The following is a 17,791-nucleotide window of genomic DNA, read 5'->3' on the forward strand; positions in this document are numbered from 1 at the left end:
CACTCCACTACAGCCCCGTCGATGTGAACGTGTTCAGCCCTCATTTTCTTGTAGTCCACGATCAGCTCCTTTGTCTTGCTCACGTTGAGAGGTTGGGGTCCTGGCACCGCACTGCCAGGTCTCTGATCTCCTCCCTATAGGCTGCCTCATCGTTGCCGGTGATCAGGCCTACCACCGTTGTGTCGTCAGCAAACTAAATGGTGTTGGAGTCGTGCTTAGCCACGTAGATTGGCCTTCTATACTTGATGGCTCGCTTTGGCAACAGTCCGACTCCCCTGTATGACAGAGACGTGTGAGAACAATGTGTTAAGAGGAAGGATGGTCCAGTATTGATATTGGATTACAGCAAACACTTTGTTTTTTAGTGTGTGTACATGCATAAAGTAGCTTAAATAACCAGGCCCTATAGGTTGACAGAGACATTGGTAGGCTCAAATTTGGTGATGTATAATTTTCCCATGATGCAACTAGAGAGTGATGAATGATGAGAAACTCAAGGAAAAAAAAAAAAAATTAAACAAATCCTTACTTTGTTAAAAATGTATTTTAATTTCAGTTGTACATAGTACTATGACATATTAAAACATTAAATAATGCAATACAATTATGAAGGCAATTAGAAAAGCAATAAAATGCTGAAATAACTACAAAGCTAAGAGATTTTAATGATCAGCAATAAAAAAGTGTATTTTAAAGAAATACATATATACTGTAAAGAAATAGAAACTCTGTGTGAACAACAAAATGAGAGATGCACATAACATGGGGTGAAAATGAAAGCAGCAAAGTTGATATTTTTTGTGACAGTGTGGCAGAATTCTAGTTGCATTAGGCATAGATATACACTCAATTACACCTGTGAACAGCAAAAGAGTTTGAATAAAATCTATATATAACCTGCATATGTAACTAGAAACATGTTAATTGAATCATTTCAAACAATATGCTGTTGAATTTGGTCTTTAGCCACTAAACATAACATGCATAAACTAAATCTTTCAATTCTCTTCATATGATCTAAATACTGGGACATTCCCAAAAGGTGACAAACTTCTTTGGATGCCAAGGAATTAATTCAGTACGAGATAATGTAATGAATAATTACTAAGATGTGTATGGCAAAGAGGTATCTCAGTAAAACCTCCAGGGTACAATTTCAGGAATTTCTATTGAGAAATTACCTGAGGCTTTCATCGGTGAATTGTGCAACTGCGTATGTCTAGGATGTAAAGTAAAATAATATAGCAATTATAACTAAAAGATGAACTTAACAAAAAAAATAAGACTTGATAAAACAAATTATATATAAATTTGACATTTCCCTAATAGAAATGTATGCTCTGGTTAGAAAAATAAAGAAAAAAAATGTATCCAAAACATTCCTTGTGACATGGGTATTATCTAAGTCTCACATCGATAGCAAAAAAAAAAAAAGGAAATTCAAAGTATAGAAAAAAACATAATTCCCAAAGCAAGATTTAAGTTCAAGATAACTTTTCTTTTCAGAATTAGTCATTTATTTGCATTTCCCTGGTCACAAAATTCTACTGAAGTACTGTACTTCTCAGACAAATACTTTTCTGTGGTACAGATAGGCAGCAATCCCGTTCAGAGCAAACAGTGATGGCTAGGAAGCTGGAAGACTCTTTTACATAGTCTCTCCTAATGTTTGGATATCAACTGTATAAAGACATACAGTGGAAGGGAAATATTGCCCAAACAACACGTGATGGTCGTGTTTTGTAATGGTTTGAACTGAAAGCCTCTTTCTGTCCTGCAAATACTGTGTAGGACAAAATACTGAGGTAGATTGTGTCACAAGTCTTGCCTTGGTGAAACCAATGACCTACAGAGCTGGATAGTTTGGATTTTGATAAGTTATGACTTTTCTGCGTGCTTAGTGGTCAAGGGATTGTCGAGTCAAAATCCTACACTGTAAAAGTTGTGGGTCTTCAAGTTCTCCAAGAGCAATCTTTATAATTATCAAATGATTGTTGAAATTCAGGAGGGTGATTTGAAACATAAAATGTTTGAAAGGCCTAATAAACTATCCTGCGGGTGGTGCTTTGGCAAATAGAATTGACCATAGATAAATCGGCCATTTTCTTTACATTTCAAGGGCACACCCAAAATAATCAATACAAAAGGTTGTTTTGGTCTTCAAAACATCAAATAATATGAGAAAGGAAAGCACCAATTAATTATGGCATGACATCAGCCGCTAAACAAATTCTAGAAAAAAAATAAATACAAATATGAAAAATATCATTAAAACAAATATTTTTCCTAACAAAAGGCTAATGAACTGAGCACATAGTCAATGGTTAACTTGACTAATGGTCACATTTGTCAATGATTACATATCAAATTACATTTGAAATATGGTGGACAGAGTGAGCCTACTACAATTAGAATATATGAAAGTATAACATTGGTTTACTAGCCTATATGTGCTGGACAAAATACTGCCATCAACAATAAAAAAAAATCTATTCATAATATTCATTCATCTCCGTTTTATGTAAATGACTCCTTATAATCAACACTGACGTTCATCCTTTACTCACGTTGCATAGTCAGACAAGCAGACGTTCAGTTTGAGAATCCTGCTCCGAGCTGCTATAAACTATGTATACAAAATGACAACGGTGGTTCTGATTAAAAAAAAACACTGAAAAGGATTCTCAGGCACTGTGTACGACGCATTCAAGTTATACTGTATCAGAGATACTAACGACTGAATACAGCCTCAGGTAAAGTCAGGCCTATTTCAGGTCCAGAGTACTGCAGCCTTGAGATGACGTTTCATATTTCACGGGTGGGACGCTGCAATTGTGCTTCAAGCTGCTCCCTTGAGGTGCTCAAGCACCTTCAAGGTGACCTTTAAAACTAAGACAATAGTAAGCCCTACCACCACTAGGAACTAACTACCTCCCCACCCATTATCTCATAAAGCACTTCTTTGAAGTGATATTGTATGGTCAGGTCATACCTCATTACTCACAAATTCACAATCTTGGCATGTTTTAAGAGTGTCAAACCCCCACAGATCACTTTGTGCCATAAACAGAAAAGGGTTGACTTTTAAAAGCAGCTTTTTCCCCCCGGTTAAATTCTACTAACAGTAGATTCTTTGCTATACTGTTGTCAAGACAAGCAACATATGTGTCCCAAACACACTTTACTTACCTATACTACTTATGGGATCATTTGAGAAAATAAATTAGATATTACAGTTTCTTTTACCATATATGGTCAATTATATGTCCCTAGCGTTTATTGGAAATATATATTTTTCATCAAACCCAATAAATCTAGTTTGTTTTTCTCTTCAAAATTCTGCAAAGCCTAAAAACTATATCCAAGCTTGTATTGAACATTTCTAGGCAATGATGAGAACGATCCTCAATGCCCTTAAAAAAAAATGCACATTGAAAACGAGGGAATTTTCTAGCAAGGCTGGCCACTGCTATTCTCATGTAAATAAGTGGTTGCAGACTTCAAAAAGCACCCAAGTAAAACGTGCGTTCCCTTGTAAGAAATATATATATATATTTTTTTTTTCTTCGATTTCCTCATTTTAACCTTCAAGTTAATTCAACAGCTGCAAGATTGGAAAACAATCCGATGCATAGCTCTTCAAGATCACCTTCATGTTCAATTGTGTTTGTTGAGTATCTATGTGTATAACTGATATGTAGTACTACTTCAGCATTTGCCCCACATTCTCCTGCAAAAGCAGCCATTAAAATATTGTTTACACATACAGGTCAATACATATTTCATCTATACTTGTATCATAAATAAATATGATAAATCAGCAGTTCCAAGTTCCTGCGAGTGAATATGAACTGTCTGTATGTCTAGTTGTATCTTTGTTTTGAGTGTGTTTTGGGAGACTTAGATGACAGAGTCGGGGGTTGCTGTCTTCACTGCTAGTGCGTCTCCCTGACCACCACTGTTCCTCTTGAACTCCAGCATCTGCTCTTGGGTGCCATCTTTGGCTGCCTCCTCCTGCTCTCTCCTGATACGTCTAGCCTCCACCCAGGGGATCAGACACAGCACGGCCCCACCGATGATAGGCGGGATACCAGCCAAATAGAAGGCCACGTCATAACTCCCCAGCCTGTCCCTCAGGAACCCTAGAGAGAGAGAGAGAGACATATAAATATATGGGACTCGTTCATCGTTAATCAAAATATCTGGGACTCGTTCATCCTGAATCATTTTGTGTCCTAAAGACAAGGAACAAACCCCACAGGTCAGCAATAGCATGCTCCAGTCCTGAGTGCATAACCCCATAACTTCAACCCACAGTGAACACCTTATTAGGTCCTTTCAGATATAAAACAAAAAAGGTAGGCTTATCTGAGCTGGGACAGAGTGATACCAGGTACCCACTGGGCAGAGACAGCAGTTCAACATCTAGTTTTGATTTACATTTGGTTGAGTTGTCAACTAATGGGAATTCACCGTGAAAAAAAATACCAAATGCCCTTATGTTGATGACTTTTTTCAAATCCAATAAGTTTTCCATGTGGATTCAACATACATTTTTTGGGGTTGAAATTACATGAAAACAACATTGATTCAATCAGCTTTTGCCCAGTGGTACTGGGTTAGTGCAAACCCTCTCTTTTAATACAAAGAGCTGATTATTACTGGCTAGTGAAGACTGAGTGGATTGGGTTCAGGGCTAATTAGGCCCCTCCGTCTGACCCCCCCTTTGTGGATTGTGGTTTCCGTCCCTTAACATCCCTAGATTGCATGACTTCCTGCATTCCCTGCTTCTACCACCTTGTTTCCCTCTCTTCCTGGAATGCTAGTCTATTTCAGAGAAAAACAGATGCCTTTTTTTGTAATACAGTGCAAACAGGTTGCACATGACTCATGTGGATATGAATGATATCTAAATTAGAAAGAGATTAAAATGAATGGACGTCTGTGCACTCAACATATGCATCTTCCACAAGGTATAGAATTTCTTACACAAGTATCATATTCACAAGATAATGTCTCTACTCATATCAAGTTGTAATTGTAGAAGGTGCAAAGTAGCCATGTGAATCGATTTCTTTTTGTTCCTTTGTGTATGGTAGAGTATGGAGCATTTCACTTTCACAGTTGCACAGAAACACCAGGTGGAACCAGAGGTTTATAGAAAAGCAACTAAAGCTCAGAATCATACTCCAGGGACAAACGTTTTACAGCGTCAAGCTAAATGCTAATATCTTTCAAACAGTACAGCCTAACCAATTCAGTGGCTCGATGATTGATTTAACTTTTTCCTGCCTCGTACTAACTTTCCTATTTCCCCCCCGGGAAGATGCCATCTCAAACGCGGCCAACCGGCTTGACTGCTTAACTGTACCTGCAATAGGAGGCCCCACGGTCATGGGCACAGACATCATGCCCAGCAGGAAGCCGATGGCCTGGGACACGTTCTGAGAGCCCACCAGTTCAAAGGCGATGGGGGCCATGATGCAGATGAAACAGCCGTCGAACAGGCCCATGAGCAGACACACCGCGATCAACCCTCCGAACACATGACACAGAGGGATCATCATGGACATCACGCCAATGACGACGAACGAAGACACCTGGGCGGGAGGAGACCGGAGGGGATGTCAGAGAGGCGACATGAATGTGATGCACACAGCAGCATTGCATTAATCAGAGTAATGGTTATGACATGGGGTTCAGGCTACATCTGAAATGACACCCTAAATTTCACACATAGTAGACTTTATGGAGAGTGGGGTGTCATCGGGCCAGAAGTAGTGCCCTATATGGGGAATAGGGTATCTTTTAAGACCTAGTAATGACCTGTGCAAGACCTCGAGGTTAGTAGACTTTACCTGCAGGTAGACTTTGTTCACTCCCTGTACGTAGTCAGCCACCCGGCCGAAGATGAGGCGGCCCACGCCGGACGTGACGCCGATGCACATGAGCAGAACCTCCTTGTTGGCGTCTTCTCCGAAGCGCTCCTCAACATGCTTCATCTATGGGACAGACGCAAAGGACACAAGTATCTCGTCAGTACTCAGTCACATCAGAACACAGCTGCCAAGTCTAGTTGAAAACAGACAAAAGGCTAGTAGATGCTTACAATTGATTAGTTTCTAGATGTCACAAGAGCGATAAGTTGCAATGGGAAGCATATATGGAACATAGAACAATGATCTTGGCACATTGTGTTCAATGTGGGCAATGTGCTGTAAGGAGGATCTACATGTTTGATAGAGTATACAGTATGTGTTTGTAGTTGTGAGTTGGGGGGGCAGTCTCCTCATGTTTCAGGCATACCCCCGAGAGGAGTCCTCCCTCTACACCACTCCTTTTTCAGAAGTGGGGAAGGCAGGGTGCACCATTCATACAACTCAGTGAAGCCACCACCATCTCACAGCCTTAACAGTTACAGGCCCTTCAGAAAGTATTCACACTGCTTGACTTTTTAAAAATGTTGTGTTACAGCCTGAATGAAACATTTATTAAAATGGTGATTTTGGATCACTGGCCTACACAGATTATCATTTTAGTCATTTAGCAGACACTCTTATCCAGAGCGACTTACAGTATTGAATACATACATTTCATGCACTTTTTAAAATGTATTTTTCTTTTCTTTTGTACTGGCCCCCCGTGGGAATCGAACCCACAACCCTGGCGTTGCACACACCATGCCGGCGTTGCAAACACCATGCTCTACCAACTGAGCCACAGGGAAGGCAAATATCAACGTGGAATTATGTTTTTAGAAAATGTCTGGAGTCAATACGTATTCAACCCCATTGTTATGGCAAGCCTACATAAGTTCAGGAGTAGAAATGTGTTTAACAAGTCACATAATAAGTTGCATGAACTCACTGTGCAATAATAGCGTTTCACATGTTTTTGCATGACTACCTCATCTCTGTACCACCTCATATCTATAAAGGTCCCTTAGTCGAGCAGTGAATTTATAACACAGATTCAACCAAAGACCAGGGATGGTTTCCAACGCCTTGCAAAGGGCACCTATTGGTAGATGGGTAAAAATAAAAAAAGCCGACATTGAATACCCCTTTGAACATGGGGAAATTATTAATTACACTTTGGCTGGTGTATCAATACACCCAGTCACTACAAAGATACAGGTGTCCTTCCTAACTCAGCTGCCAGAGAGGAAGGAAACCGCTCAGTGATTTCACCATGAGGCCAATGGTGACTTTAAAACAGTTAAGAGTTTAATGGCTGTGATAGGAGAAAACTGAGGTTGGATCAACAACATTGTAGTTACTCTACAACACTAACCTAAATGACAGAGCGAAAAAGAAAGAAGCCTGTTCAGAATACAAATAATCCAAAACATGTATCCTGTCTTCAATAAGGCACTAAAGTAAAACTGCATAAAATGTGGCCAAGAAATTAATTTTGTCCTGAATACAAAGTGTTATGTTTGGGGCAAATCCAACACAACACATTACTGAGTACCACTCTTCAAATGTTCAAGCATGGTGGTGGCTGCGTCATGTTATGGGTATGCTTGTCATCGGCAAGGCCTAGGGAGTTTTTTTTTTTTTATCAACAGAAAACGGGAGAGCAAAATCCTAGAGGAAAACCTGGTTCAGTCTGCTTTCCAACAGACACTGGGAGTGTGGTGCCTGGAAAAGCTGTTGCACAGCAACTCACTGCCTTCCTGAAGACAAACAATGTATACGAAACGCTTCAGTCTGGTTTTAGACCCCATCATAGCACTGAGACTGCACTTGTGAAGGTGGTAAATGACCTTTTAATGACGTCAGACCGAGGCTCTGCATCTGTCCTTGTGCTCTTAGATCTTAGTGCCGCTTTTGATACCATCGATCACCACATTCTTTTGGAGAGATTGGAAACCCAAATTGGTCTACATGGACAAGTTCTGGCCTGGTTTAGATCTTATCTGTCGGAAAGATATCAGTTTGTCTCTGTGAATGGTTTGTCCTCTGACAAATCAATTGTAAATTTCGGTGTTCGTCAAGGTTTCGTTTTAGGACCACTATTGTTTTCACTATATATTTTACCTCTTGGGGATGTCATTCGAAAACATAATGTTAAATTTCACTGCTATGCGGACGACCCACAGCTGTACATTTCAATGAAACATGGTGAACCCCAAAATTGCCCTCGCTAGAAGCCTGTGTTTCAGACATAAAGAAGTGGATGGCTGCAAACTTTCTACTTTTAAACTCGGACAAAACAGAGATGCTTGTTCTAGGTCCCAAGAAACAGAGATCTTCTGTTGAATCTGACAATTAATCTGGATGGTTGTACAGTCGTCTCAAATAAAACTGAAGGACCTCGGCGTTACTCTGGACCCTGATCTCTCTTTTGAAGAACATATCAAGACTGTTTCAAGGACAGCTTTTTTCCATCTACGTAACATTGCAAAAATCAGAAACTTTCTGTCCAAAAATGACGCAGAAAAATTAATCCATGCTTTTGTTACTTCTAGGCTGGACTACTGCAATGCTCTACTTTCCGGCTACCCGGATAAAGCACTAAACAAACTTCAGTTAGTGCTAAATACGGCTGCTAGAATCCTGACTAGAACCAAAAAATTTGATCATATTACTCCAGTGCTAGCTTTCCCTACACTGGCTTCCTGTTAAGGCAAGGGCTGATTTCAAGGTTTTAGTGCTAACCTACAGAGCATTACATGGGCCTGCTCCTACCAATCTTTCCGATTTGGTCCTGCCGTACATACCTACACATACGCTACGGTCACAAGACGCAGGCCTCCTAATTGTCCCTAGAATTTCTAAGCAAACGGCTGGAGGTAGGGCTTTCTCCTATAGAGCTCCATTTTTATGGAATGGTCTGCCTACCCATGTGAGAGACGCAGACTCAGTCTCAACCTTTAAGTCTTTACTGAAGACACATCTCTTCAGTAGGTCCTATGATTAAGTATAGTCTGGCCCAGGAGTGTGAAGGTGAACGGAAAGGCTGGAGCAACGAACCGCCCTTGCTGTCTCTGCCTTGCCGGTTCCCCTCTTTCCACTGGGATTCTCTGCCTCTAAACCTTTTACAGGGGCTGAGTCACTGGCTTACTGGTGTTCTTCCTGCCGTCCATGGGAGGGGTGCGTCACTTGAGTGGGTTGAGTCACTGACGTGGTCTTCCTGTCTGGGTTGGCGCCCCCCCTTGGGTTGTGCCATGGCGGAGATCGTTGTGGGCTATACTCGGCCTTGTCTTAGGACGGTAAGTTGGTGGTTGGAGACATCCCTCTAGTGGTGTGGGGGCTGTGCTTTGGCAAAGTGGGTGGGGTTATATCCTGCCTGTTTGGCCCTGTCCGGGGGTATCATCGGATGGGGCCACAGTGTCTCCTGACCCCTCCTGTCTCAGCCTCCAGTATTTACGCTGTAGTAGTTTGAGTCGGGGGGCTAGGGTCAGTCTGTGATATCTGGAGTATATCTCCTGTCTTCTCCTGTGTGAATTTAAGTATGCTCTCTCTAATTCTCTCTTTCTCTCGGAGGACCTGAGCCCTAGGACCATGCCTCAGGACTACCTGGTATGATGACTCCTTGCTGTCCCCAGTCCACCTGGCCGTGCTGCTGCTCCAGTTTCAACTGTTCTGCCTGCAGCTATGGAACCCTGACCTGTTCACCGGACGTGTTTGTTGCACCCTCGACAACTACTATGATTATTATTATTTGACCATGCTGGTCATTTATGAACATTTTAACATCTTGACCATGTTCTGTTATAATATCCACCCTGCACAGCCAGAAGAGGACTGGCCACCCCTCATAGCCTGGTTCCTCTCTAGGTTTCTTCCTAGGTTTTTGGCCTTTCTAGGGAGTTTTTCCTAGGGGGTTTAACTAGCCACCGTGCTTCTTTCACATGCATTGCTTGCTGTTTGGGGTTTTAGGCTGGGTTTCTGTACAGCACTTTGAGATATCAGCTGATGTACGAAGGGCTATATAAATAAATTTGATTTGATTTGATTTGGAAAACAACCTCACACTCAATGTCAACAAAACAAAGGAGATGATTGTGGACTTCAGGAAACAGCAGAGGTAGCACCCCCCTATCTACATCAACGGGACCGCAGTGGAGAAGGTGGAAAGCTTCAAGTTCCTTGGCATACATTTCACTGACAAACTGAAATGGACCACCCACACAGACAGTGTGGTGAAGGCACAACAGAGCCTCTTCAACCTCAGGAGTCGACAGAAATTTGGCTTGTCACCTAAAACTTTTACAGCTGCACAATTGAAAGCATCCTGTCGGGCTGTATCACCGCTTGGTACGGCAACTGCACCGCCCGCAACAGCAAGGCTCTCCAGAGGGTGGTGCGGTCTGCCCAACGCATTACTGGGGGCAAACACACACCCTCCAGGACACCTACAGCACCTGAAGGCCAAAAAGATCATCAAGGACATCAACCACCCTAGCCACTGCCTGTTCACCCTGCTATCATCCAGAAGGCGAGGTCAGTACAGGTGCATCAAAGCTGGGACCAAGAGATTGAAAAACAGCCATCACTAGCACAATAGAGGCTGCTGCCTATAGGCATAGACTAGAAATCCCTGGCCATTTTAAGGAATGGAACACTAGTCACTTTAATAATGTTTACATACAGTTGAAGTCGGAAGTTTACATACACTTAGGTTGGAGTCATTAAAACTAGTTTTTCAAGCACTCCACACATTTCTTGTTAACAAACTATAGTTTTGGCAAGTCGGTTAGGACATCTACATTGTGCATGACACAAGTAATTTTTTCAACAATTGTTTACAGACAGATTATTTCACTTATAATTCACTGTATCACAATTCCACTGGTTCAGAAGCTTACAGAAGCTTACACTAAGTTGACTGTGCCTTTAAACAATTTGGAAAATTCCAGAAAATGATGTCATGGCTTTAGAAGCTTCTGATAGGCTAATTGACATAATTTGAGTCAATTGGAGGTGTACCTGTGGATGTATTTCAAGGTCTACCTTCAAACTCAGTGCCTCTTTGCTTGTCATCATGGGACAATCAAAAGAAAATCAGCCAAGACCTCAGAAAAAAAATGGTAGACCTCCACAAGTCTGGTTCATCCTTGGGAGCAATTTCCAAACGCCTGAAGGTACCATCTGTAAAAACAATAGTACGCAAGTATAAACACCATGGGACCACACAGCCGTCATACCTCTCAGGAAGGAGACGCATTCTGTCTCCTAGAGATGAACGTACTTTGGTGCGAAAAGTGCAAATCAATCCCAGAACAACAACAAAGGACCTTGTGAAGATGCTGGAGGAAACAGGTACAAAAGTATCTATATCCACAGTAAAAGGAGTCCTATATCGACATAACCTGAAAGGCCGCTCAGCAAGGAAGAAGCCACTGCTCCAAAACCGCCATAAAAAAAGCCAGACTACGGTTTGCAACTGCACATGGGGACAAATATCGTACTTTTTGGAGAAATGTCCTCTGGTCTGATGAAACAAAAATATAACTGTTAAGCCATATTGACCATCGTTATGATTGGAGGAAAAAGGGGGAGCCTTGCAAGCCGAACAACACCATCCCAACCGTGAAGCATGGGGGTGGCAGCATCATGTTGTGGGGGTGCTTTGCTGCTGGAGGGACTGGTGCACTTCACAAAATAGATGGCTTCATGAGGAAGGAACATTTTGTGGATATATTAAAGCAACATCTCAAGACATCAGTCAGGAAGTTAAAGCTTGGTCGCAAATGGGTCTTTCAAATGGACAATGACCCCAAGCATACTTCCAAAGTTGTGGCAAAATGGCTTAAGGACAACAAAGTCAAGGTATTGGAGCGGCCATCACAAAGCCCTGACCTCAATCCTATAGAAAATATGTGGGCAGAACTGAAAAAGTGTGTGTGAGCAAGGAGGCCTACAAACCTGACTCAGTTACACCAGCTCTGTCAGGAGGAATGGGCCAAAATTCACCCTACTTATTGTGGGAAGCTTGTGGAAGGCTACCCGAAATGTTAAACAATTTAAATGGCAATGCTACCAAATACTAATTGAGTGTATGTAAACTTCTAACTGGGAATGTGATTAAAGAATTAAAAGCTGAAATACATCATTCGCTACTATTATTCTCTACTATTATTCTGACATTTCACATTGTTAAAATAAAGTGGTGATCCTAACTGACCTAAAACAGGGAATTTGTATGAGGATTAAAAATCAGAAATTGTGGAAAAACTGAGTTTAAATGTGTTTTGGCTAAGGTGTATGTAAACTTCCGACATCAACTGTATCTGGCAATACTCATCTCATATGTATATACTGTATTCTATACTATTCTACGGTATCCTAGTCCTTTCCGCTCTGACATTGCTTGTCCATATGTATATAGTCTTAATTCATTCCTACTTAGATGTGTGTATATGTAGTGTAATTTGTTAGATATTACTGCACTGTCGGAGCTAGAAGCACAAGCATTTCGCTACACCCGCAATAACATCTGCTAATGTACATGTATGTGACGTCTAGCCGTGATCAACAACTAACTTGACAGATGTTACGGATACAGGTATCCTGTGTATGTATCCTGTGTGTGTGTGTTTTTCCTCCCCTTCTCCCCTCACAGGTGACAATCATCATTCCCCAATCAGTCACCAACCAAGACACCTGCTCCTTTTCCCTCAACCAATCACATCCCCTTGATTTAAAAACCCAGTCAGTAGTTCTCAACAGCTCATTCTCTCTCTCTCTCAACTCATTCTCTCTCTCAACTCATTCTCTCTCTCTCTCTCAACTCATTCTCCCTCATTCTCTCTCCCCCTCTCTCCCCCCCTCTCCCCCCCTCTCCTACATGTCACATTTGTCCGGTTATCCTGTGAGTATTGTTTTGTTGTTTGTTTGATGGTGGGAAAAGGGGGTAACAAGCCAAGTCGCCCATGGGCCTACATTACCCATAGGAAAACAGTGTCTAAATACACTAGTTGAACTGGGCGGACCGCCCACTGTATTTTTGGTTAGTTAGCTAAGTGTTCTTGAAGTAGGCTAGTCTAGTTTAGGGGTGTTTTTGGATTGTTTCTTTCCTTGGGTCCAGCTCAGCCCCCTTCCCCGCCCCCCTTTACCGTGTGTTTTAAAATAAACCTATAGTGTTTGACGGTAGATTTAAGTTGTCTGTGGTTTTTGTTCTCACTGTACTTTATCACTTATGATTTGCATGAGTTATGTTACAGGTCTCGTTTCCATCCCCCCTAGACTGCAGGGCCAAAGGGATTCGTAACAACAGAGCTTGAAGATTTTTTTTAAAGAATATTGTACAATCTAGGTGTGGAAAGCTCTTAGAGACTTACCCAGAAAGACTAACAGCTGTAATTACTGCCAAAGGTGATTCTAACTTGTATTGACTCAGGGGAATAATTATGTAAATGAGATATGTAGATTACATTTTCAATTGGCTGAGATGGCTGAGAACAAAGTCTATTACATCAATTTAAAATTCAGGCTGTAACAACAAAATGTGAAATAAGGAGTATGAATATTTTTTGGAAGGCACTAAGTATTCACACCCCTGAGTGAATGCTTTGTAGAAGCACCTTTGGCAGCAATTACAGCTTTGAGTCTTCCATCTCAGCCAAGGAACTCTGTATTTCGGTCAGTGGTCACTGGGTTCTTGGTCAAGGAGGTTACTAAGGTCCTCCTTGCATGGTTGCTCAGTTTGGGTCGGACGGGGCTGCCAGCTCTAGGCAGTTCCATCTTTTTTTCCCATTTCCCAATGATAGAGACCACTGTGCTCTTGGAAACTTTCAACACTCTAGAAATAGTTTAATACCCTTCCCCAGATATATGCCTTAATCATAATTCTCTCGGAGACCTAGGGTCAGTTCCTTGAACTTCATGGTATAGTTTTTGCTCTGACATGCACTTCTGTGATATTTAATGGCAGTTGGCATCCAATATGTTGCATTACTGCGTCCAACTGAACTATAGTATAGATATTACACTTTGTGATACAAAATGAGAAAAGGGGAAATGGGAAAATAAAGAAATAAAATACATTTTAATTACCCTGCCAACTAACCCTATACTCAAAACCCATCACCTTGTGGCCTCCCGAGTGGCGCAGTGATCTAAGGCACTGCATCGCAGCGCTTGAGGCGTCACTACAGACCTGGGTTTGATCCCGGGCTATGTCATAACCGGCCGTGACCGGGAGTCTCATAGGGCGGTGCATAATTGGCCCAGCGTGGTCCGGGTTAGGAGAGGGTTTGGTGGAGGGGGCTTTACTTGGCTCATCGCACTCTAGTGACTCCTTGTGGCGGGCCTAGCGCCTGCAAGCTGACTTCGGTCGTCAGTTGAGCAGTGTTTCCTCCGACACATTGGTGCAGCTGGCATCCAGGTTAAGCGGGGCAGGTATTAAGGACCACAGTTTGGCGGGTCATGTTTCAGAGGATGAGACAAGCCCCCCCCGACCAAACCCTCCCCTAACCTGGACCAATTGAGCACCGACCTATGGGACTCCCGGTAGTGACACCGCAACACTGCGATGCAGTGCCTTAGACCACTGCGCTACTCGGGAGGCCAACGCCCGCTCCCTCTGATCAGAAGAAACTACAAACAAATATCACAAAGTCTACTACAGGTTACCTTAACTGATTTAATTTATCATGTCCATTGATGTCAGGCTCAGGTTTAGAGTTCTTCACCACACCTTCCACCTTACTTAACTCGCCCTCATTCACTTACATTTAACCTCCAGAACTTGGTCTGATACACGGCTCACTCGGTTTGCACTTGATACCAATCTTCTTCAACACCCCATCTCCACTTTTAAAATCGCCATCTTCCTCAAATTTAAATCCAACTCTGCTTTCCTCATTCTCTGCCACCTCTTCTTTTCCTCCATTCCTCCTCAGCAATCCACCTTAGTGTCCCTGTGCCAATATTCCTCTTCTCCTAACTTTGCTTGCGGCCAGATGGCATCCCAGTGCAACTGCATCTCAAAACGCTCCCGCCCGGTCTGTCTCTCCCCGCGGCCTGAGTCCTCGATCAGAGGCCCTACACAGGATACATTTAAAACCACTATGGATGGCGCTTGACAAAGCCCAAGGGATACCTGCAATAATGTCACAGTAATCGCTGACATGCCCTGTCAACTGTAGGACCTTATATAGACAGGTGTTTCTTTTTAAAATGTCCAATCAATTGAATTGGCTACAGGTGGACTCCAACTTGTAGTGAAATCAAGGAAGATCAAAGGAAATTGGATGCACCTGAGCTCAATTTGGAGTGTCATAGCAAAATGGGGTGGGAATACATATGTAAATGAGATATTTCTGTATTTCATTTTCAAAAACAATGTGCTAACATTTCTAAAAACATGTTTTCACTGTTGTTATGGGGTTGTGTGTGTGTAGATGGTGAGAATTTGTAAAATATTTAATACATTTTGAATTCAGGCTGTAACAACAAAATGTGCAGTAAGTCAAGGAGTATGAATACATTGGCATTGTATCCCTATATAATATTCATAGCAGCCGCTGCAACTCCTTCTGCTCAATTCACAGGCAAAGCGAAAACACCATCGCAACTATTGTGGGCTGCATAGTTGCGGTCGTAGTGTATCGGAGCATGTAAAACGCGGCCCAGATGTCGATTCCAGGCCTCTGCCGGTCCCGCCTACACGGGAGCACCAATCGGTGTGCCCCAGAGCTGGGGAGGCTGCCTGGGAGGCCCAGCCTGGTACCTGGAGCCCTGCCAGTAGCTGCAGCCTCCAAGGACACCAACACCACATCCAAACCCCTTCCTGCTGCTGCGTCCCAGTCAAAGAGCCTCTGTTCCACCTTCAGTCTGGTTTCACGAGGCTATAGTACTACAGCCCACAGACAACATTCCTCCAGTCCACAGGGTGTCCCACTCCCTGCTGGCTCAGATGCCAGGCCTGCTGTGCTTGGCCATTATACTACCCAGAAACACCTGGCCCATAAATACTGCTAGGGCACCTGCTCTCAGGCTCACTTGCACTTTACTTACTGGCCAGTGGGCATCATCCCTCCCTACCAACCACATAACCTTGGGGGATGTTGACTCTTCCAAATGCCACCCTATTCCCTATGTAGTGCACTACTTTGACTAGAGCACTAGGGGACCCTGGTAGTGAATATATAGGGGATAGGCTGGCATTTGGGCCGTGTGATCGCGTATTCTAGTATGTGGCCTAGCCACGTGACCTAATGCTTACTGACTTACCACCCGCCAGGTGTCCCTGTCAGGAACATGGAACATCCCACCCTCCTTAAATAAACACCACACTGACCAGCCAACAATACACTACCGAGGCACACAAACAACCGCGTCAGTGCATGCTGACGGACGTCACGCGCTCTCGCACGCACATTGCACAGACAAATCAACACCACAACCGTCATCTTCGATGACACAGACACACACACACACACCCCCCCCCCAAAGACACATACACACTGCTTGTTAAACTAATTCCATCTGCAGCTCAGCCACTATTTTACATTTGTCATTTAGCAGACGCTCTTATCCAGACCGACTTGCAGGAGCAATTGGGCCCGTGAGCAAGACACTTAACCCCTAACGCTCTTAACCATTAGGCTACTTGCCGCCCTCTCCAAAAGCTTTATTATAAACCTTTCCAGGACATAACACCCTCCCTCCAGCACACAGCAGCTGGTGACAAATGAGTTTGTTGTTGTCAAAGTGGTAGCAGTTAGTCACTGTCACTGGTGAGTTTAACACAGTGGTGTAAAACCAACATCAAAGTAAATGCTGAATAAACTTTCTAATTTGATAAACAGGTTTCGTGATTGAATGTAATTAGGAAGCACTGTGAGAAAGCCAGCCTGCACTGCCTCTGGTAGGCTACCTTAACACAATCCATGCACTGACTGGATCTGCTACCGCCCTGCCCCGTTTTTGCACACCAATGCCATCCAGACTTCACACATATCCTGCAAAACATACAGTTCAACTTGTCCTTGGCAATGCCAATGCCTTTCCCTTTAATCAGACCTCTAGGAACACAGTCGTACGTGATGAAATACGCTATCTAATTCTCCAATATGTGAAATACCTGGAATAGTGTGAGAGGGAAAGCTTCTTCAGGACTTTAGACTCCCAGTCTTCAGCTGATAGGGACTTGGCTACGGATGAGGAATAGGCACACACACACACACACACACACACACACACACACACACACACACACACACACACACACACACTAAAGGGCTGGACTCAGCACTTTGACCAGAGCAGAGTAGCTGAGGGAAAACAGCTCAAATATCCCACTAGGATTAGCAGCTCTGTTAGTCCCAGCACACTGCGAGGTGAGCACTCCCTTCCTGAAAAGGTTAAACAATCCAGCCTTTCACCCCTGGGTTCCCCTGTCTTCCTGATGATATAGAAGCTTCGGGCTGGGCCCAGGGATGGGGCTAGGGCTAGGGCTGGACACTGACAGGGCCCAGCGGTGGCCAAGCCTGGGTAGCAGACACTAAAGTGTTAGGAGAACACGGAGGGCTGTCCCCAGAAGAAAGTGACCTCCCTCCAATAACAAAGTAATCTCCTCCAAATAAACAGTGACCTACTAAGCCCCAGGACAGATCTCTCCTCTCAAGGTCTCTACACAGAAGATGTTTTCCATCCTATAAATGGTATGCAATACTGGAATAATAAGACCTGTGTTTATGTAACTCCACCAAACCTCCCAGACATATTTACTGACTCTCCACAGACCACACTACTAAAGCATCTACCGTATGTATATTAGGGGATTGAATAACTGCTGTGAAATAACTTTAAACTGGTATGCATCCAAGCAATAC

At 43.1% G+C, this 17,791-nt stretch overlaps 1 protein-coding gene across 2 annotated transcripts in view; it reads right to left on the bottom strand.

The window, feature by feature from the left end:
• Window positions 1-525: 525 nt before the first annotated feature.
• Window positions 526-17,791, bottom strand: part of slc16a10 (solute carrier family 16 member 10) — a 63,077-nt gene continuing 45,811 nt past the window's right edge. For both annotated transcript variants that reach the window (XM_014205019.2, XM_014205020.2), the window contains exons 4-6: window positions 5,859-6,002; window positions 5,372-5,600; window positions 526-4,142 (exon numbers count right to left, since the gene is read on the bottom strand). In XM_014205019.2, coding sequence (XP_014060494.2) covers window positions 3,901-4,142; window positions 5,372-5,600; window positions 5,859-6,002 — 615 coding nt within the window. In that variant the 3' untranslated portion in view covers window positions 526-3,900. The remainder of the gene's footprint in view (window positions 4,143-5,371; window positions 5,601-5,858; window positions 6,003-17,791) is intronic.

The sequence above is a fragment of the Salmo salar genome, chromosome ssa06 (genome assembly GCF_905237065.1).
Source record: "Salmo salar chromosome ssa06, Ssal_v3.1, whole genome shotgun sequence".
Taxonomy (NCBI): domain Eukaryota; kingdom Metazoa; phylum Chordata; class Actinopteri; order Salmoniformes; family Salmonidae; genus Salmo; species Salmo salar.